Source organism: Brachionichthys hirsutus, chromosome 14 (assembly GCF_040956055.1).
Source record: "Brachionichthys hirsutus isolate HB-005 chromosome 14, CSIRO-AGI_Bhir_v1, whole genome shotgun sequence".
NCBI lineage: Eukaryota > Metazoa > Chordata > Actinopteri > Lophiiformes > Brachionichthyidae > Brachionichthys > Brachionichthys hirsutus.
Window position 1 is genome coordinate 6,045,466 of NC_090910.1, and position 22,737 is coordinate 6,068,202.

Consider the following 22,737-nt stretch of genomic DNA (forward strand, 5'->3'; position numbering starts at 1 on the left):
TGACACGGATGAGAAGTGAGAAGTGCAGACTAATTGCCAGTTGTATTTACAGTCCAGGCTTGGGTGTTCATTTGCATGCCACAAATCACTGGCAGTATCCACAGCATTGTAGACTCAGGGTTGTTTGGCATGATTGAAGACCGGCGATCATGTTTAAAGGCTTGGTTCCACCCAATATTAAATGTAATTCTACCTGTCATTTTCTGCTTTGCATTCAAAGCAACACATTCTGAGTGTTCTAAAAAATACTTGTAATACATGTAAGAGTAATTCTATCCGCAATATCAGGATTTTCCAAAGCCTCAAATTTAACACATTTGGATCTGTGACTGGTGCTGAATAGCAGAAATGCAAATCGTGATTAGAAATGGGTGAAAATGGAGCTGACTGTGTTTTTCTTTTACCCAGGATTGACATTTATATGACCCATATATACTTCTTTTGTGTACTTTGTAACTGGAGTCATCTTAACCTTGCTTCAATGTGTGTGTGTGTTCATATCAGTGATGCCGGTGCCAGAGCAACCTGCCGGGCAGGAGAAGGGGGCCATGGTTGCCCCTGTGATGCCAGCCTCCAACGGCGACAGATCGGAAACAGAAACGGCCTCCTCTATTCTTGCCTCTGTCAAAGAGCAGGTAGGGACATGCCTCTGTGTGTTCTACGCCATGTTTGTCTTGTGTTCAGCCAGTAAGACGGCACATAATTGATTTGGGCTGCTCCTCTCTCTCCTCTCTCCTTTTTTACTTCGCTGTTTCACCGTATCACTTAAAGAGCATGCTGCGAGACTGGTCGGAGGTTGTCACTGTTCGTCATGGAGAAAAACACCGTCTGCTGCTTTAATTTGTTAAAAGAGAAACCATAGATTGATTGATGCCATGAGAGTGCAAGAGTGTAATGGATGGAAGTGACACAGTGATAACAGGGCAACAGAGCTACAGCCAGGAAGACGTACGATAATTGAAAAAGTCGTTTAAGTCTCGGCAATTACTCGACAGGGAGCATTTGAGGGGAGTTGCATTGCTGCAAGGGGACAGGCCAGGCCACGGTGCCGGGCCATTGTGTCCTGATTTCAGATTAGCACCAGGAATGGCAAAAGAGGGAATCAAGAAGAGGATAGGGTGCCGTAATGTCCGCCATGCACATAGTAGGAAGTGCTATGACAGAAGGGATGACATAGCGTTGTGGGTTTGATTAATACATTAATTAATTAATTAATTACTTCGATGTGTCCAAACGGGGGTTCTATTGACAAAAGAAACCGCGTTCAACAGCTTTGCTTACTACAGGCACATGCACAATTAACTCGGCAGACTTCTCTGTGTGTTTATCTTAACTTTACTGAAGTACAAAACAAACAACCTCGTGCGCGAACATGTGCACGGTCCTCACTGGCAGAATGAAAAAGACATTCTCGCTAATTGCGCTCAGTGAATTGTGTTTAGCCTTGGACTTATTCCTCTGTGTAATGCAATGTTATTTTATTTACGTTTAGCTCAGCAGCATTTGCAATACACCATAGATTTATCATTTTGCCTCTCTGCATTGACGCTTAAATTTTCCTTAATTTAATACCGCAAAAATGTTCCACTTACCCGCAGTGGGTGAAGGGCAAGTGCTGATGGCAATTTAAGCTTTTCTCCCTTGCAAATCGCATTCATTTGTGTTTTTTTTCCCCTCCAACGGAGAACCACTCGGTGCTGTCTCATTACTGACTCACTGAAGCATGCAGTGTTTTCATTAGATCCCTGCTTTGGACTGGATTTGAAGCTGTAGCTGTTGGGAAAGTTAGAGAGAACAGTACAGACATGTTGCTATTGATATCTGATTTTCTTATTTTGTCCAATAGCTTGTAAAGACCCTATGAGCTAAAACAAAATGCTTTTCACATTCAGGAATTCAAGCAGCAGTTTTGTGATGCCATAAGCCTAATCAGATCTACAATACTTTGCAGCGGTTTTAATGGAAAAGGCCACATTGATGGCTGGAATGTATTCATTCCCCATCAGAAAAAAATCTCATTGAGTTCTATTGAAGTGTACCGGATTTGGTCGGATCCATGAAACATCCATAGTTTTCATTAGCATGCTACTGCAATATTAATATGCGAACAATTATTCCTTAGAGCAAAAGTCATTTGTTTTTGAGTTTTTGTCCTTTCCCTACGTTATTGATGACGCATGCTTGAGCAAGGCATTTGACCTCAAGCTGATGCAGCTGGTAAGTGGCCAGCAGTAGAAGATGCACAATACCTATACAATACAAGAGGTCAATAATTGAATCACCAATTATGCTGTTGCCCCTGTCTCTATTTGTGTTACATTGTCAGTGTATAAAGTACAATGCGTTTACAACACAATACATTTTATTTGAGCTATGTCAACTCGTCTGTCTTTCTTCATTGCATCTCAGCTTTTCTTATTCTATAGTGTGCATGGATTTAATGTTCAATTTAAAGATGGAAAAAAACATGAAATGTTCAGTTATCTGTATTTACCATGAGACAAATTGTTTAGTGCTATCACAGCAAAAAAACAAACAAATCAAACATTCTGAGTGTGCGTCTCTTGCACTTGCAGTTTAATGCTGATAAACTGAAAGCGCTAATTAACCAAAGAGAAGAAACCGACAAGCAAACATTTTGTGTCTTGACGAGCAGTATTGACATGCGCAAAATGGACTTTCAGATCCTGTTGTCATCTTGTCTATACCGCTCTCACAGGATGCATTAATTGCATTGATTCTGTTGCTTAAAAGTAATTTGTGATCAATAATTCCAATAAAGCGCATGCATAATTTTTTTCCAATTTCATTTTTTTACAGTGCACCCTTGCTTGTGGTCATGCAGAGTTGCTTGTCGATAAGGCAGTGGATATGATACACTTAACTTCAGCAGGTTTATTTGCATAAGAACATGATACCTCATGAATATGTGTTGATGTAGCTCTGCATATGAACATATCACAGTAACCAAGCGGGTCCAGTCCCTTTGTGGCACATTGTCATACATAACACATCTTTCCATAATAGTGTCCCGAATAGAATACACACCTGTGAGGAACTGCACAGCGCTAAAAATAAAAATAAAAACCTGGCTAACAAAAAGAACCTTTCTGAGACTAGTAGTAAGTTTATACATAATCTGATATATTTATGAGAACTTTTCAAACTTACCTGCCTATACCATTAAGCTAAAATAACACTGAGTATTTTAACTATGTATGGTGGTACACAAACTACGGTAACTCAATTGTTCCTTTAAAAAACACTAAATTAGTTTGTGCTCCTTACACCTGCTGAAACTTAGGTTCGTTTGTGGCTGTTGATATAGAGTTTTTGTGGAAGAGCTACTGAGGATCCATTAACTTGATGGTGGACCTGGAGTTTAGTTGCTGTGACACGGACACCCAGTTTAACAGCTACAGTGGCAATGCACGAGAGGACACAAATACATCGCCATGATTTAAAGTAGCTTGTGTATAGCCGGTGGACTTGGCAGGGCTAGTTCCCTGTGCACTACACTCTTCATTGCTAACTCCCCCTGTCGGCCTGGGGTTACTGACGGTGTGCCATGAAGTGCATGAAGTCTACTGAGTCCCTCTTTCCACCCCCGTCATTTTGTGTGTGTCATCAGGAAGGCAAAAAACAAAACAAAATCAATAATGACAGCACATTATATTACAAGTAGAATGTATTGAATTGAACTGTAAAAATATGTTAATGATAACTGTCAAATATGGATGGTCTTTAGTGACTTTTCTGTTGTCAGTCCACAGAAATAACTAATTGGTCAGATTCGATTTACAGTTGTCATAAAACCTGGAAATCTGTGCCATGCAAAATCTCCACCTTCTCACAGAAATGCCAGTTGGGCATCTCCCTTGCTAGTTAGACTGTTTTAACGGCTGTACTGTTACAATTAGATCCATTCGAGTTTCTCAAGAGTCTTTGCATGATGTTGCATCATGTCTCAACTTGCCTCAGGAGCTCCACAGAGAGCAATTTAACCAACACTGCATCGTCTGATTTAGCTGGAATTCCTGCTATGTTTCTGGAATAAGCCTGTACAATTTAACATTGTTTCACTGAATTATAGTCTGCATTTCATTTCATGTTTTCCTTTACCCCTGATTTATACGGTGATGCAATGAGTCCCACATATAATGAATTTAATGAACGCCGAGGAGGCAGTTAATCTTTCCCGAACACCCTGGCTTTTAGGAGGTTATGCTGTGTTCTTCATCTCCATATTTTAGCTCTGAATCTGGTCAATTTATTGTTTTGAATTACATTCTATTATCAATAGATCATGGTTATTTGGGGACAACAATGCAGCCTTTACAGCCAGAAAAACAAAAACAAAAGACACACAAACACACAAAGAAAAAAAAGACAAAGGCTGCAGGGCAATACTTATGTTAAGTGTTGAGCAGTAATAGAAAATGTAGAAGGAATATTATTAGGATGTTCAAAAGAATATTCAAAGTGTTGCCTCACATCCTCCTTGCCCATTTGAATAAGGATGCAAGCAGAGCGAAAATTAAATGAGATCTATCTCACACGTTGGCATTATAATCACTTTCCTTTTTATTGGCTTTTAGTAATCATGGCTGAAAATGGCTGTGTCGATGTCCATTACTTGTATTACTACCTATCTGAGTATTTTCCCACAGTTTATGCAGCTGAAGGGGAATCGACAAGCTGGGGTGGATTGCATGGCCAGTTAGGGCGAATGGCAGGTGGACACTTTATGTTCAAGCTTTAACTTCCAACTACGACATGAATGGAAACACACATTCACATTTTATTGATAACATTTGTGTACATTTTGCATTTTGATAACGTTATGGCTTTAATTGAATTGGTGGAAGTGGAGGTACATACTAGTAATTTAAATACTGCGACTTTCCTACCAAGTCCTCATTAATGATGAATACATATGGTCAAAAAAACAGACCTGTAATCATCAGCGTATTTATTTCTTTTTAACTTGCAATATTCATCAAGGTAATATTTGCAGATTCATCCTCCTTGCTGTAGTTGTGGACATCAGTTCTGTTTCTTCTCTCACTGAAGCACTTCTGTCTGCATGTTTTTCAAGTACACTGTGTTTGTCCCACCTAAGGTTTGTTGCATGTGAGAAGTATCCATTAACCACTCAAGTTATCAAGTGTTCACATCAGAGGGAGGCTTTCTGGTTATGTGTGTGCAAGAAGCAAGGATTTTTCAAAGCTGAGAGGGCAATGTTTTATATTCTATCCTTTCAACTTCTCTGCTCTGCTTCTCTTCATCGGCCTTTTCAACAAGCTGGCAACCTTTCTTTTGCGTATGTGCTCTCACTGAGCTGGGCTATTTATCTGGTCATTTATATAAGTTGTTTTAAAGTGATATTGTGGGTTCCTCTGTACAGCTCGCTCTCTCTCTCCCTCTCTCTCTATGTGGCTGTGTGTGAATTAGCTTGATTTTCTGTCTGCCAGAGGTGCTGCAATGTTCCATTTAGTCAGCATCGCCCAGCCAGTGCCCTCTCTGTACTGTCACCAACATCATAACTGGCAGCTGGCAGGCTAAATGTGACTGCAGCTGCCAATAAAAGAGAGAGAGAGGGCAGGAGGAGAGATAGAATGGGAAAGATAGATTAGAGAGAAGGGACAGGATGGAGTGCACAGGTAGAAAATGCACAGGTCTGGAGAAAAAAATAATGTTGCTAAGGGAAGCATAAAAAAGAGATAGAAAAATCAGGAAGGTGCGGTACGAGAGAGAACGACTGAAAGGAGAGAGGGCTGCGATTCAGTGGCAGCCATCCAATGCCCAGCGCTCTGAGACGGCCCCTAAACCAGACTTGCCAATTACCGTTTGAAGGTCAATCAGTGAGAGTCGACAGTGTGATGCTGTTGGTGGTGGGGATAAACGAACCGGCGTAAACACTCTTGAGACTGCTGGGAAGCTCACCAAAAAGAACTCGGTGTGCAAACTTTCCTCATCAAGGCTAATGAAGGATGTAGACTCCTACGGAAATAGCACTCCCTCATCTGTAGTTTGTGATGGCAATTTGAAAGAGTGCTGCAGAACATGCTCTTTGCCAGCAGCAAGTCAAAGGTGTCAGCCGGAGCTCACTGGTAGAAACGTCCATAAATATCTTAGCCAGTGTAACTTAACCAGTATAATTACAGCTGTAGCAAACCGCTCTTCCACTGCATGAATTTCTCTGTCCCAATTTACCAGGAATGTGACTTTATTATTTAGTTGTCTGCCACATTAAAAATGAAGCACATTTTCTTACATGAATTGTTTGAAGCTAGAAAACAATGACATTGAGAAATCTATTTTGTGTTCGTCTGATAAACCTGGCCCTCTCAGCTGGTATTGATGTTTTCCTGAGGTGTGTTGACTTCTATCACAAAACTGATTGCAGAAAGGCAAACAGCTAATACTGATGCTTTCCCCCCCCCCAGTTATGCCTGTATTCCTATTATAGCTACAGGCTGCCTACAGCAACTACTGAAATTTGAAAACTGGACCAAAGGTCTGAAGCCTGTCAATATTTCCCCTGCGATGGTCCAACAAGGCTCGACTCAGTAATAATGTGTTCATTTGTCATGTGTCCACTGTCCCCCTCCCAGAGTTATGCCTGCTCATTTAACAATGATGCAGACTCCTGTAGAACAATGACATTGTTGGACAGGAAGTCTAATGAGGCATGGAATCAATATGTACAGTCGTGCCTCACCCGGGGCATGCTGGGTAATGGAGTGTCAGGAGAGCCTTGGAGCTGTTTTAATCACAGGGACCTTGGATTATCTACTAATAAACAGGCTCGTTAGTTGTAAGTGTATCTGTGATTACTTTTTGCACAGTTGAAGTTTATTGTGTGTCCATATGCTTGTACCTTCATGAAACGTAAACAAAGCAGTGTATTTGTGGGGATTCGGTGAGTAGGACTGAGTCCCCCCCCCCCTTAAATAATTTGCGTCATCAGTCCACTGGGATATCTACAATAACCCGTGCCACCATCCCACCCCCACTCTCTCTTCCAACCATCCTCCCAGCTTTTTCCTTTGATGACAGAGCCCATTGCTGACCCTGCATGCCAAGCGGGGCCTCTTCCTGCCTCCTCCATCTTTACCACAAAGTCCCACCGCCATATGCATGCTAATATTACCTGAGCCTCAACTCTAACTCAAGCTTGCAATCTCTTGCATGCAGATGAACTTGTTAGCATTAACTTGAATGCTAATATTGCAATAGCCATGGGTAACATACATTCTGAATGCTAATAATATATTAAATTTGAATGCCTATAGGTTAAACTAGAACTTTAATGCAAGTGGCAGATACTCTTTGTTAGCTCTCATCCCTTAAGCAATAATGATCTGTTGAATAGCTGCTGACTATTTCTGGTTTTGTACTACCATCTCTGGGACAGTATTTGTACAGCTGTGTGTGTAAACAGGTTGGATTATTGAGCAATGCCTCCTGGACATTGATTCCAATACCACAATGGACCATTAAGCATTTATGGTAGTTAAATACGTCTTTTTGTATTAAAAAAAGGAAAGAAAAGTAGGGTTAGGGCACCAGGGGACGTGGTCCTGTTGGACAGGAGTCCCCCCTATCACACAAAACAATTGCTGACACAGCAGATGCTGTTGAGTGGGTGTAACTTTCCCATACAGAATCCACACTGCTTTCACTTCTCATTCTCCATTGTTTTTATCAGTTTGTGTGGGATACGACTTCACTGACGGTCTCAGCTTTCTGTGCCTCCTGCTCTACCTTTCAACGTGCATACGACTCTCCAATATGTGTGCAACTGCCACATTTAATAAGTCCAAATAATGGCTTTTTATCATCCATGTAATTTATCAAATTCATTATTGATTGATAGCTAGAAATTCCAATATCCCATTATTGGTCTGATATGCAGTATATTCACCCAGTCTGTGCACACAATTCAATTACTGACTTCTACTACACACGGGACTTCATATCAAGCGCTCCGCAAATTATGAGGCATCCCCTGCACTGATTAAGCAATCAGTAGATTGACTGATTAATTAAATAGGAGGAATATTAGTCCCATCAAATCAAGTAGTCTTATGTCTGAAAGTAGCAAATTATTATAATGGTCTTCATCATTGTTATAATGGAAGTAGAACTTCTTCAGACTCGGGATGGGGTTATCTAAACTAAGCATATTTATTGTAGATATTTATGAATGAATGATGTAATTGAATGATGAAATTGTTTAGCAAGTAACCGATGTCTGAATGAATGAATTAAACTAATACAATTAAATAAAGCTGAATTTTAGGTCATTTAGTCCGCATCACCTTTCAGACGGAACATGTGGAGGATAGTTAATGATTTGTCTGTGGGGATGAAGGCTTGATGATGAGGTACATGTAAGCAGACAGTGCTTCTTAATGAAGACATAGCATGCATGTAGTGTGTCTGTCTGTCTGTCTTCAGTGGAATGTTACTTTTTTACAAATCAAAAGTAGACCCATAACAACCAGAACATATATTGATTTCAGATTATTCCCTCTGATGACTAAAAGTGATATCCAGCTGCAAAGAGTTATAATTTCATTCATCGATCTTTTTGAAGACGAGACGATCGTAGCCGTCTCATCTTTAGCTGGCTATCCCAGCTGACTACGGGGGCGAGCCACACAGCTCATTGCAAGGCAGGGTATATTTTATTTCTATTTCCTATAGTCATATGTATATTTGAGGGTCGCTTGTATTTCTAATTTTTCGGAGGGACAGAAATAAGATCAGAGATAAGATGTAATTTATTCATCCCAAACTGGGAAATCAGGATATATATGACCAGCATGTCATCCGTCATGTCTTCAGGACAGATGTGTGTACTCTTATACTTTCACGGACATATTTAAACATCATACTGTTTGTGAAAGAATCTAGCTCCATTTAATATTCCCAAGTTTAGTTTCACTGAACACTTGATGCTCGTTCATCTGGTCCTGTAGTCTTGCTGACATGATTAGAAAACATGAGACAGCCCCGTGTGGTTAAGCTTTATCCCTATTTGAGAGGAAATAGGCCTTTCATTCTCCCTGAGCTCCTATCGATCTGAAAATGAGAAAATGGAAAGATTACTCTGTGATGGAAAGAGCCATTAAAGAGCTGGGGAGGCAAAGAACTCAGAAAATGTGTTGATCAGTTCACTGACATTTTTTTTAAACATTATTTATCAGGGAATACTTCTGATTTTACATGTTCTGCAGAACACAGCTCCAATATATGCTTGGTGTTCTCTATTTGAGGTGCTGGATACTTCAAAGAAATGATGTGGTGGTATCAGGCTGTACTGGGGCATAAGTGACAAAAATAAAAAGGGCACCAGCGAGTTATTGTCACTTCTATTGGAGGACCTGAGACTTAAACCTGCCATATTGCAGCATGTTTTTCAGTGTTGTACGCTCACTATGATGCATGGCTTTGTGACTACTGTATGCGACATTACATCTCCATATGCTGTTCTGTGAGGTTTAGTTCTGATCTCTGCAGCTCCCTAGTCATTCATTGTAACATGTCACTGCACTACATTTCACAGGGAGGCGGGATAAGTTAGCTGGCAGCGCTGTGCAGCACAGTCGCTTCGTCCCCTCTGCCTTCTAAATAGATAAATTATGATCACACAGTCCTCTGCAGTTGTCTGGCCGCCAGGGTTGACATATACACTGTAAAGAGACTGGCTAATGAAGAATTGCTCTGTCATCAGAGTTGTCTTGGAAATAAGGCAGATCACTCCATCTTTTTCTCTCTCTCCCTATCTCCTTCCTGTTATTTTCTCACCCTTTCCTCCTTTAGTCTTGCATTGCTCTATTGCACCTCCACCCATCATTCATTCCTGTGTTTCATTCTCTCATTGCATTCTGTCTGTGTGGAATAAATGAGGCTTTACCCCCCCCCCCCCCCCCACACACACACACACACGCACACCCTACCCACAGTGCTCTGCGGCAGTTGAAGATGTGCATCTAACCATATCTAATGAGCTTGCTTGCGTTTGTCACTGTCATTGTTGTTGTTGTTGTTTACGGTGAAGTAATTTGTGGTTGCCATAGATATCGTCTCTGCTAAATGTTCCCATCATTACTTTGTGCTTACATCCATCATTGCCAGCAGCCTCGAGGCGGTCAAGAAAATGACATTTGATTTATAGGATTTGGTATCATTTTCCATTGCACTCTTGAGGAAACTGCGTATTGGATGTCTGTCGTTTATATTAGAATACAGTATTTTCTAAACCCACGTTAAGCCCTCATGTCTTCTGATTGCAGAAGATATGCAACTCGTTTCAGCAATTCTACTACCGTATCAACAAATATGCTTCTATTGTAATTCAACATGGCAACCAAAGTGACTCTGATTAAGAAGCCCCTGACATTTTCTAAATGTGTATTTTTAAGCTTGTGGCAGTTTAAAACGATTTTTGATAAGCCGTATAATCATATAGGGACTCAGTTCCAATTCTCTTTCTGGACTGCTTGTTGAATATTTTAGTGGTGGTAAGGGGCAAAACCTCATTTGCTATTTTTGCTTCTGCTCTGCTACCAGTTTGGGCTGGAGATGTCATATTGTCAGTGGGGTATGCCCATGGCAGCAGCCATAGCCAGCCTGGCCTAAATGTAAAAGTCAGTAGACATGTTCTCAAAGGGGACTTCTGTCTCTGTCGACATATCAGTTCTTCCCTTTCTGTCCATCGCTTTTGGGTATCAGATTCTTTCTCTTCTCTTTTCCATTCTTACTTTCCCTCCCTTTGTTTTTGCTTGACTTTACCTGATGCTGTGGATGAATTCCGGACACTTTTTTTTTTTTGCACTTGGTTCCATGACCTTATTAGACTCTACATTCCTCCTTCTCTTTCTCATCTTTTACAGTTTTTTTTCTTTCCCACGCAATACCTTTTTCAAATTCTTCTTTTATGTGTCTGTATTTTCATTCATTTTGGGGGGGTTCCGTCAGTCATCATTCATCCTTTCTCTCTCTGCCTTCCTCTACCTATACCACAGTTACCTGCCTGCTCTGTCATTTCATCTCCCCTTGTTATTTTTCCATCCCTCCCTTAGATGGCATGGCTAGTATCAACTTTGCTCCTTCGCCTTTATTACGATTCTGGGTGGAAAGGTTAACACATCCTTCCTGCCAGTGTGGATTTATTCCCTCACCTTTTAGAACACTTGATCAGAGTCGCCATGCATCTGTAATGTGCCTTTGAAAGGTGAGGCATTCACCCTGCACCAGTCTGATTTGGCCCTCCTGGATGGATGACAGGGGACCGGTGGTCTGTCAACACTGCATTAAATATTTTAAACTTAGTCTGTGGATCATTTGAAGCATAGAAATAGAACCTGCAGTTGTGGGTCTGAAAACCACAGTGGGACATGGGCACGGCAAAGACTCCCAGGGGAAGGACATAGAAAGAGAGAACATATAGTGCTGTCATCTTATGGGAGACAGTGAAACAGAAGACCAGGGGATGTAGAGGAGGTTCTGGGAGGAGAGACAATGGCCTCTTCTGCCGCTGCAGGTCCAGCCATTGCACATTCCAAGCAGGTGGGAAAATATATCAATATAAAATACATCAGTGGCCCACATGAAGCCAGAGCATCTGCTCCCAAAACCGTGATTTGGCGGTACATTTCTGATGTTTTAGAACTTTTCTTGGCTTCCATCGGGCTCTTTGAGAAGTCGAAGCCCAGCCAGTGGTTGAATTCCCAAACTCGATTTTGAGTGAAACGAAGTGACGTGGAATGGGCTGAGGCATTTGGATTTGAGTATAAGATTTGTCAACAAACTACTAAAAGTATTTGTATTTAATGTAGTAGACACTTTGGCAGCAAAGCATGGAGGAAAACACAAAGATGAAAAGAAAATACTTCTTACACTGCAGTAATAAATACGTGTTGCGAACCCTGTACTAGGAAACCGACTTCTGTTCAACCCATCGGAGCTTTCGATACAATCGTTTTTGCCAAAATGTATTTGTACAGTATGAGATTGAATTAAGCCAAAAACATTTCTACAGTCATACAGTGTTGCCCAGCTTTAATTTAACAAGCGATCGGGTTTGATGTTATGGGCAAAACTGTGCCAGCATGCGGTGCTGTTGATGCTGAGCCAGAAAAGCTCAACAAGTACTGCTGCATATCACAGCACTGCTTTTGAAAGAAATGGGCCATGTGAATGAAATGAAGGATTCTATCGGCCATTAACAACAATGACCCCTGACAGAATTGGAAAAACCGCACTGCGGTGATTGTCGGTGTTGAAATGACTTTCATGCCAAGGTCAATAGTTCAGAAGGGCGTCAGTGAAATATCAACAATATTCTTTCACGGCTTCATCCTGCGTATGATTGGTCCTGGCAGCTCGTGGTTGTTACGTGACTTTTAGTGCTTCTGGCGACTGATGATTTCAACAAGTTGTTATACTATGGCTGCTTTAATGCAAAGCCGGTTCCTCGGTTAAATAGATTTAAAAATCAAAATCAAAATGGTAACGGCTCAACCAGTTGTCTCATTTTGATGCAGAATAAATAAGGTTTTTGGTTAAAGGGCACATTTTGCTGATTATTCATTTGTAGTTGGAGGATTGCCAGTGATCGGTCAATAATAACGAATTCCATCCTAGAATTTTCTCTGTTGAAACAGCCAATTATGCCTTATCGTCACATTCCCTCACGACAAGGACACACACACGCAAACGCTCACAGCTTCACTGCATGACTAACTTGACAACGGTGCTTTTGATTCTAAAACAAGCTGAGGTCTTTTATCCACCGGGGACACCAGATCGACTGTAACACCTGAGCTCAGTGTCAGCACTCTTTGCCTCCTCACGTCTCTCCAAGCGCTTATCCCTCGCCTTTGCTCTCGCACTAGCTCTTGGTCTCTCCCCATTTCCTTCCTTCTCTGTTCTCCTCTATTGCTGACACTTTCTCTCATCCTCTGTTGTATTAGACGCAAACAGGAATGCAACACTTTGAAATATCATAAACGCAGGCGGGGGTCATAAAACCTTTTTTTCTTACAACCAGATCATTGCACTGGTAGAGGGAGAACTGTCGGAAAATAATTAGGGAACACAGTTAGAACATGTGATGGTTGCTCTGATGTAAGAAGATATGGCAAGGCAGGGTAGATGGATGAACCAGGGGGGACTAAGAAAGAGGAGGAGGCCGGAGAAGAATGACAGAGTGTGACTCAGAAACAGAGAGAGGGAGACGGAGTGGAGGTGCAGACATTTGCCCAGTGGGCCCCGCTGGCCAAAGGTAAGCCAGAAGACAGCACAATATGTCACGCTACATCTAGTCAACAGGATAACAAGTTATTTCTGGAGGATGGGAGCTTTAGCCTAGGTGGCTTTGTCTCAGTTTACTGAGCACATTGATGGTCTGGGCTGTACACTGGGTGTCGAGGATAGAAACATGTAAACATCATACTGACGTGTGTGTGTGTGTGAGAGAGAGAGAGAGAGATACCATACGTTGGATATAATTTTTCCGTCTTCCTTTTCCTCTCCAAGAGACCGAGCATTGTGGATCGCACACACTCTCCCGAGAGTCCTGGCAAACATATACTCTACACTCACATAACACACCCGCCGACTCTCTTTGTCTGCCTAGAAGACTTTGCCCCCCATTGTTTACATCTGGATAATCCCAGACACAAACATTTCAGCTGTAACTGTAGCTGTAGCTTATCCCCTGCAGTAAAGAGACAGCTGGAGTCCAGTGTATTTTATCATAATATCATTGACCTCGCTAAAATGTTGGAGTCCCATGTGCAAAGAGTAAAACATGATGTCTTACTGCTGCCGAGAGGATAGGTTTGTTATGGAGAGGGTGAAAAGGGGGAAGGCAGTTCAGGGAAGGATTGCTTGATGGAAATCTGGTCGGTCAGAAGGTAGCAGGAAGTACCAGAGGAAAGCGTTCAGGCCTTAAGATGGATAGCAAATAGAAAAATGTGTGACAGAAATAGAAAGCAGTTCCAGGTTGCAATGCAAGAGACATGACGTGTGAGGAAGACTGCAGTAATTTGCAGAGAGAATGACGCACGAAAGCGGCAAAAAGAGGTAAATGGTGGGAAAAAATGAAGAAGGCAAAATAAAGCAAAACACAACAGATAAAACAGTTGGTTGTAATTGTAGATAGTGGCTTCCGTGTAGTTGTTGCATTTGTTTACAGAAGGAACATTTCATTCAAATAGTGACAGCAAATTCACAAACTTGTTGATGGCTAATATGCATACCATATCATAAATATCAAGTTCTTCTCTACCTTGTTGGACGTGGTAATGAGCTGCAGAACGGGCAACAGGAGATTATGCTGGTGTGAATCGGAGGTTAGGACAAGCCTGTCTGCCAGATAAGTACTCAGGCGTGACGTGCATTTTCATGGTAATGCGTATGGATGCTTAGAGGAACAGGAAGTCAGCAAATGAATAGATGACTCAAGTCAGAAGAGGAAACAAGCAAGGTAAGAATAATAAAATAACAACAAGAGGACAGAATCTCAAAGTCGAGCAAGACACAGGTTGAATGCAGCGGAACGCGGGTTACGTTTTGTGAATGGCCAGTCGCTGTGCATTGCAAAGAAATGCACATGCACTTTCTTTTTGCCCTTAGATTGCATCTTTAGCCTAAATTGCTTTCTTCTTCTGTGTTCACAAATGAGCTAATGCTAAAAGCCAAAGTGCCATCTGCCCAACCCTAAATTTGATAACAGAGGCTGTAAAAGGCTGCTCTTTGCACCCAACACCATCCAGCATGACATCATGAGCACTGCGGGCTGAGTGGTGATCGCATCAATCAGGCCTTTAATTACTTTTTGCTCTTCAATGGGGTATTTTATTCATCATCTCTGAAATGTGGTATTGATCCTTGGCCCAGTTCTCTGTACGTGACATGATAGAGGAATATACTTTTATCACAATATTAATTTGTAGTAGAAAAACATAATGGAAAATAAAATAAAAGCTGTGTAAAACCTAAATATAAACATTTGTTTAAATCCTATTTATCAATAAATGTCTGTTTCTCCATTAACTACCCTTAATTCATTTAAATAAAGCACATTCATCTTTATCATAATCTATAGGGTGATCAACAAAATCATGTTTCTGTGCCCCTACTGTTTTCTTTATTTTAAATGGGACAAAACCTTAGAGTAGAAGTGTGTGAATAATGTATTTTTATATTGACTGAGATATTCTTCCTGTTTCCTGCTGCCAGGTTGTGGCAAAGTTGAGATTCCTCTGTTACAATATTGCCATTTTCTCCCAATAATAAAAAAATAATTCAGCAGAAAAGGCTGAGAATAAAACAAAAGTGGCACTGCCATAGTGGGAATCACATTACAAATATGATTCCCACTATGGCAGTGCCATAACACACCTTATTCTGCCTCAGACTGGTTTAGCTCCTTACTGACAGAACCTATATAACCTATATGAGAAATGTCATAGTCGTACGAAGCCAATCACAGGCAGAGTAGGGCGGGTCATGAAGTCGTCATAGTACCGTCTGTCAAAAAAGCAAAAAATAAAATGAATAAAAAATACCGGATTAGATTAAACTTTATTGCATATATACGTGCACATATAAAATATTATCAACTATTTATAAAATTTTATTATAGAAAAAACACACGCAGACATACAGTATATATAGTCTCAGCTGTTACAATAATCTCTATGGTGAGCTGTAAAATGGATGCCGACATCATTATTACAGATAAATACATAAAAAATATATTATGACTATAATAAGCTATAATATGAGTTAGGAACTATCGCTATGAAATGCCTCAAGATCTTTTGCACACACAGATCTTTCATGGAATCTGCTCAAAGCATGAGACAAAACACAATCAATAATGTTTGTTGTAGTAGACTCCTCATGGAAAAAACAACTTGAACCACTATCCCATTCTCAGTGTGTTGCCTCCTTGCTTTATAGGAGTTAGATGAAGACGTTTACGATACCCTGGAGTATTTCTGGCTCCAGTTGCTGAGAACTGACCATGACTGAATATAATGATTAGAAAAAGAAAGTGGAGATGCTTTTCCCCAGGGAGGTATAAACAGTCAGCATATTTTCATCCAATAACATGGTGATAGACCAGTGTGAAACTGTACACCATATTTACAGTCGCTTTTGGCACATATTGTGTTGTATTGCTTTCATCTTTAAGATTCTTTAAAACCACCACAATAAAATTATGTGCCAGATCTGGCTAAAACATTCACCCAAACCTTTTTAAGAAGCACTGGTATGTACAAATTAAGATGAGTCATGTTACAGGCCACCTCAGGCTTATAGCCACGCACAACCCAGCGATATCTCAATAAACGTACCAACAGGCTCACTCCAGCGATCTCCAGTCATTCCATATATCAGCTGCACGACCTTACAAAGCAATAAGCCAGTATAGAGCACTAGACTCAACCAGCCACTCCAAATGAAAACAGATTTATTGCATGGCTTTTTGTTTTGCTTATATATTTTTTTATTTCTCTCTGTGCATCTGTATCCGTGAAGGTCATTTATCAGCCCGTAATGTTACACTGAATTTATGCAGCTGTAGGAAATGACATTTTAAAAAGAAAAATGGAGTAAAGTGTCAAAAATAATCGATGAGAGCCTTTCGCTTTCATTTCAGTTTCATGTGATTGTGTGTGTTTTTTATGTAAATCAACAGTATGCATATACTGCGTGTGTGTATGTGGTCCTGCGCCATATCTCATATTATTCTAATCTGTTCTGATGTCTTTTGAAACATTTCTGTCTGTGGGGTTGTGTGTGTGTGTGTGGTGTGTATACACTGTATGCTTTTAAAGTCTTCTGTGCATGCATACAATGGGCTGCGTCTTAATTATGCAAATATTATTTATATTTTCCAAAACCCAATCCCGTCCTTATTCTCAACAGGATTAACTTTCTTCCGGCAATACCTTCTACTTCACATTTTAATTTAGAGCGGATTCATGAAATTATATGTTTTCTCCTCACAGGCTGAACTGTTTCAACAAACTGCATTGCAAAAAGACTGAACTGAAATATCTGAAGGGGCTTTGCACATGTTTTTTTAGAACTGTAATTTTCCTGTATCACTGATCAATAATGGAATATTTATTAGCAGTAACTTCGAGGCTGATTCTGATCCTCGCTCATTGGATCTCCTTGAGAAGCAGAATGATGAAGATAAGAGGATACAATAGGTGTTTAGTAATAACTTTCTCACAAGGAACACATCACCCACTCACATCTGGCTTTTCTCTTCACTGGGAAAAGGTACAGTTGGCATTCATTCGGCAGGGTGAATGCGGGAGTCATTTATCGGTTCCATCTCCAATTAGCTCTGATGGGAACATGACGGCTAGATGGACATTCCGATTTTCACCCCTTTTCTGGCACTATGCGATGACATGCATTGGCGTTCTGGACGTTGGTGTGTAATACTTATCCATCCGTCTTTGTCCGAGTGGCACTTGAACACTGTTTAGTTGGGGTTGCATTTGAAAGCGAGACTGGAGTAAACTGGTAAAAAAAAAATAAAGTCACTGCTGGCCTGTAGACAACCAGTAAACCTGCTTTGCAAATCTTAACAAAGATGGAATTGAACCAAGATGACTCACTCTTTAATAAGATCAAACATTCATTGTCCCAACCGCTTAATCCTGTATCGGGTTGCGGGCCAAGCTGGAGCCAATCCCAGCAGTCAATGGGCGAGAGGCAGGGGACACCCTGGACAAGCCGCCAGTTCATTGCAGGGCAATAAGATCAAACATTTTAATTGAATTGCTTATTAATATGCATCCTAATGTTGCTCTGAAATGGCATTACAGTAGTGTCTTTTGTTTTTGTTTTTTTTGGTCTTCTTAAAGTTCTGCGCTACTCCCACCAAGGATGGGAAACATTTTCAAAAACGTGTGTCATGCTGAGTTTGGTCTGTCATCTAAGAGGGATAAGACATTTCATAAAAAAAAAAGTAGGGCGCTGCAATCTCTCTCAAATGAATTCAGTTTCATACAACATAAGCAATTTCATTTCTTTTTTGCCAAGAAATCAACTTGAAACTTTGGTTTAACATTGAGAAGTTGCTGTCATTGTGTTTGTGTGGCTGCGTGCGTCTTCCTTCATCTCCGGGGGGGGAAGCGCTCAGCGGTCCCGCTCCAATGAAAGTGCTGAGCGTGACGATGGTGTCGGATGACAAATCTAAGGGACTGACTCCACTTCAAGCAGACATTCTTTAAACTCCATCCTTCACCTCTGTCGCTGTCATTTATTTATTTTTCTGTTCTCTATCTCCGATTCGCTCATCTTACTGTAATTCACCGTGAACGGTGAGGAGAGAAATGTAAAACACTTTAATGGTGCCCTTCCCCTCCGCTCTGCTCTGTTCATCTTCCCTTTCTCAGATCTCCCCGGAATCGTTGAACAATCTTCCCAGTGGGTGATATCATTAGAAAAAGATGCATCTATCTCTGTCTGTCTCTCTGTCTATATATTGTAGGGAATTTCCGTATTTAGATGGGATTCTAAACCCACATTCTCCTCATTGAATATGCACCCACTACGGAGAACAAGAACCGGAAGAGGGTTTGGTAAAACTCTACAATATATACACACAATTTAGAGTATAGAGGATGAAGCTTTATAAAGAAGACATATCCCCCAGTCTACGTAACTCTCGTTTGTCTGTTGCCTTCTTGCATATTATCTGTGTACATACAGTAACACCCCTGCTGTCACCCACTGCAGCTTTTCCTCCTCTCTACTCTGTTTTTATTATTCTGCCCTGTCGTTCTCCTGCCCTCCTCCCGTCAGTCCCTGCTAGCCTTCATTTCGCTCAGAGGGGGGCCGGGAGCCATGTCTCTACCTAATGATGCTTTGCTGAGGGGAAAGAACATTTGACAGTTAATAACCTCCTCTCGCACTTTGCCACACACACCCACACACACACACACAACCACAAAGCCAGATTCACTGTGGCCACATTCAGACTGGATTTGCTGTTGAGTCAGCTCCTCGATGGTGGCCTCTGCATGCCATTTCTCAAGTCATACCAACTTTGCTTATGTCCTAAGCAATCTAATTGGTCTCTGGAGACGATCGGTGTGAAAATATTGTCACATATGTTTTCCTTTTCTGTGGTTTAAGGGTTGTTCTTGATCATAGGCATTACAAGCCACGTACCCAGAAGCTCCGAAAGAAGCTCAGTGAATGAAGTAAAGGAAATCCTAAAGACGTTGCCTGCATCTTAAAGTTACTCAAATAAATCTATGAAAATATTTGCTGTTATGTTGAAACTGCAGATGTAAACAACATGTTAACATTATGCTTGTTGAGTGGCTTCATGTCTTGTGGTGTGTTATTTGATTTTAACAACTGTGACACATCAACTCAGAATAATCTGTGGTCAATGATCTGTGCCCTGCAGGATTTTGTGTGCACTTTATTTGCATATAGACTTTCACAGCTTTTACTTTAGCCTTGCTTCCTCCACCCGTTTCCTCTCTTGCTTCCTGCATCAACTCTCCTTTCTCCTAATTTTTTCCCCTTCCCCTCTCTCCTTCTCTCCACTCGTTTACCCTCACCTATCTCTTTCTATTACTAATGAGATGACATGCCTACAGTCTTCATTTCTCTGTTGCCAATTAGCAGTGGAGTCCCCAGCTCTCTGTTTGCCTTTAGAGATTCCATCTCCATTTGTATACGCAGCCCACAAATGAGTCACTCCACACAAAGGTCAGTGATCTAGTCAGAAAACGCATTAAATAGAGCAGTGTGTCTATAGAACAATAATTTAATGGTAATAAGTATTGTATTACCGGTAATATAAGGAGTTCAGGAATTCCTCGTTTTTTTCAAAAACAAATCATGCTCTACTTTTAACCAGGGCATTTTAAAGATTCCTGAACCTTCGTCTCTGCTTCAGCCTGAACCAGTGAGGTGGTATTCTCCGCTGTCATTTCTTATTGACTCTCATGTCTCAATCGACTGTGCTGTGAAAAACTTTAATTCCACTGCCCTTTGATATGGAATTGTCAAAAGGGCCTCGGCCCCGGATATAAATTATACATGATTCAAGTATTGTTGTGTATTTTATGGCAATATTCCTGTAGATCTCATTTATTTTGTTGAAATGTTACCTGTATCTTTTTCAGATTCAAGGCATCTACACACGTGCATTTACGTACATGTGATTGTTTGTGTGTTTATAAATTGCATGTAGACTTTCCAGCCTTTTGTTTTAAAAACAAAAAAACAAAACCGATACACTTGGATTAACCTCATTTATCACTATCAACAAATCTGATGATCACAATCATGTTAATATACACAGAAAATTGAAAGAATGAATTGGCCTCTGTCTTACATGTCCTTGCGGTCCTTGGATCAGTGTTTGGTGCAGATAGTGAGCCCTGTTGCCAGAGCAGAGCTGGAGACTGAAATAATCTGCTGCTGAAATTCTTGAATTAGCCTTTTTTCGCGCAGCAATTCACAAGATAAATGTCACATTTCAGCAATATAGTGAATTTATTTTCACTTTTTCATTTCATGATAAGTCACAAATTGCTACTTCAATAATAATAAGTCTGTCAATCATACACAGGTGCTTGGTGCATGCAGACAGTGAAAAAAAAAAAAGAAAGAACGTGAAACAAAGCTGATGTAGATAAACCTGATATCCAGATTCTGTACAATAATTAAATGCAAAACATGATTGGAGCGGCACGGTGGCGTAGTCGGCGTAGTAAGAAAATACCGGGTTCGCATGGGTTTTTCCCGGTTTCCTCCCACATTCAGAAACATGCAATTTAGGCGAATTGGGCAGACCAAAAGTGTCCCAAGGTATCAGTCTGTGCATTTGTGGGTCCTTATTGTCTGCCCACGATGTGCTGGCGACGCTTCCGGGGGGTACCCCGCCTCTCACCCATAGAAAAGCCATGACAGCCATAACCCGCTGGGTGGATAAAGCCAACATGAAAATGAATGAATGAATGAATAGGATTGTGTTTTCTGCCTGATTGATAAAATCCCTTATCGAGGATGGAATCTTGGACAGTAAGAAGTGCAGCGCTTGCATTTATATAGTGTCCAGTCTTCATGGTGCTTGTAGATATAATCCACAATCAATCATTTTCTTTCAATGATGACAGCAGCACCTTCAGCAGTAGTACTTATCAAAGAATGTAGTATTCTTTCCGCTGGGTGTCCCAAGGCCCCAAACACGCCTGTGGCTGCCAGCGAGTATGCCGGGTTTGTTTAAAAGCAACAATAAATCTCTCTACATAATTTGTTTTATTTAGAGATGTATGAGGGCAGCTGCAGCCTAATGCAGATTTATGAGTGCCTGCTCAGGTGGGGCGAACTGTTCAGCGCAGTGTCCCTGCAGAAAAAGAACACTTCTCATAGCAGCAAGTCATGAAAGCTTCTGATTCACTGAAAACAAGTGTTTAATGTGATTCCCCAGTCAGTTTTTTAAGAAAATTAGAAAACTCATTGTTAGTCTGTGTCAAGACAATAATATGAGGTACAAATAAAATAAGTGTGTGTTTAATTCACAGAGCCATACAGGTGAATGTTTGTTTAAAATTCCAGCAGCCTCTGTGGGGAAAAACAACAACTGCATTCAATTAATTACAGACTCCTGCCAAATTGGTGATTTAATATTATCTGCAGCTCAAAGAATCCCACGAATCTGCTCCTTGCAGTCAGATTGATTGTAAAGACAACTGAGAACCAGTTAGAGCCTCAGGAGGGTTGGAGCCTGAGAGCATTGACATTTGTGTCGGTGCAGAGGTGTTTGCTCCACACATAGCTCCTGCCTCAAATGACAACAAGCACTTAACATTTTATCACAGTGATCACTTGCAATTGCATCCGCATGTTGGTAGAAGAAACCAAATAGGGGTTAGTAAAAGATGTATAAAGAATTGGTTGTCCAAAACAGGATGGTTTACTTCAACTACTTATCTCTCGTGCCTGCCAAAGACACACACTGGCGATTCACTTCACAAAAAAATGGAACACACACTTTAGCTTTGTCAGCATGGTTGGAATTGTTGCTTTATTTTAATGCTGTGAATGGATTTCACGGAAAAGGAGCTGGCAAAGAAGCTTGTTAAGCCCCTTTGCTCGTCATAGAAAACTGTGCTGAAGGGCCCGTCTGTGATTGTGTCATTCTCATGCATGTCACTCTTAGAGACACACTCACACACACACTCACACACACACACTAGCTTTGATACACACATCCACTCGGATACTTAAATGCTTTTGATTACCTGCACTTGCATATTGTACACAAATTCAAACACGTTCATGTGCAAGCTACACTACATGCAAACCTGACACCACTGTCCATCGTTGTGATGCATTCAATTGCGCAGTATATATCTGTACTCTATTCCCCGTACATGCTAATAAAAGGCTCATCATTGATTACAGTTTACCCTTTACAATGGTTCTCGTTTTCACCCTTGACACTTCTAAAAGAGAAAAACTTCTGAAGTAGAAAAACTAATGATATTTATTTTTATTTACATTAAATTTGAGAGTATCAAAAATTCCAAACCATTAAAACAACCTCCAGGGAGTGTGATGGGTTTCAGTACCTTAGGCTTAGGGGACTCTTTGCTCCTGGTGGAGGAACAGGATGTGCCATTCATGTCGCCTCTGCTTCCTTTAAACACTGTTTAT

The 22,737-nt window shown here is 40.8% G+C and overlaps 1 protein-coding gene across 1 annotated transcript in view; it reads left to right on the forward strand.

Annotated features, from left to right (window-relative positions):
* The first annotated feature begins 506 nt into the window (after positions 1-506).
* Positions 507-22,737, forward strand: part of ctnnd2a (catenin (cadherin-associated protein), delta 2a) — a 147,328-nt gene continuing 125,097 nt past the window's right edge. Inside the window, exon 1 of the mRNA XM_068748223.1 lies at positions 507-635. Within this exon, the coding sequence (XP_068604324.1) occupies positions 507-635 (129 nt within the window). The remainder of the gene's footprint in view (positions 636-22,737) is intronic.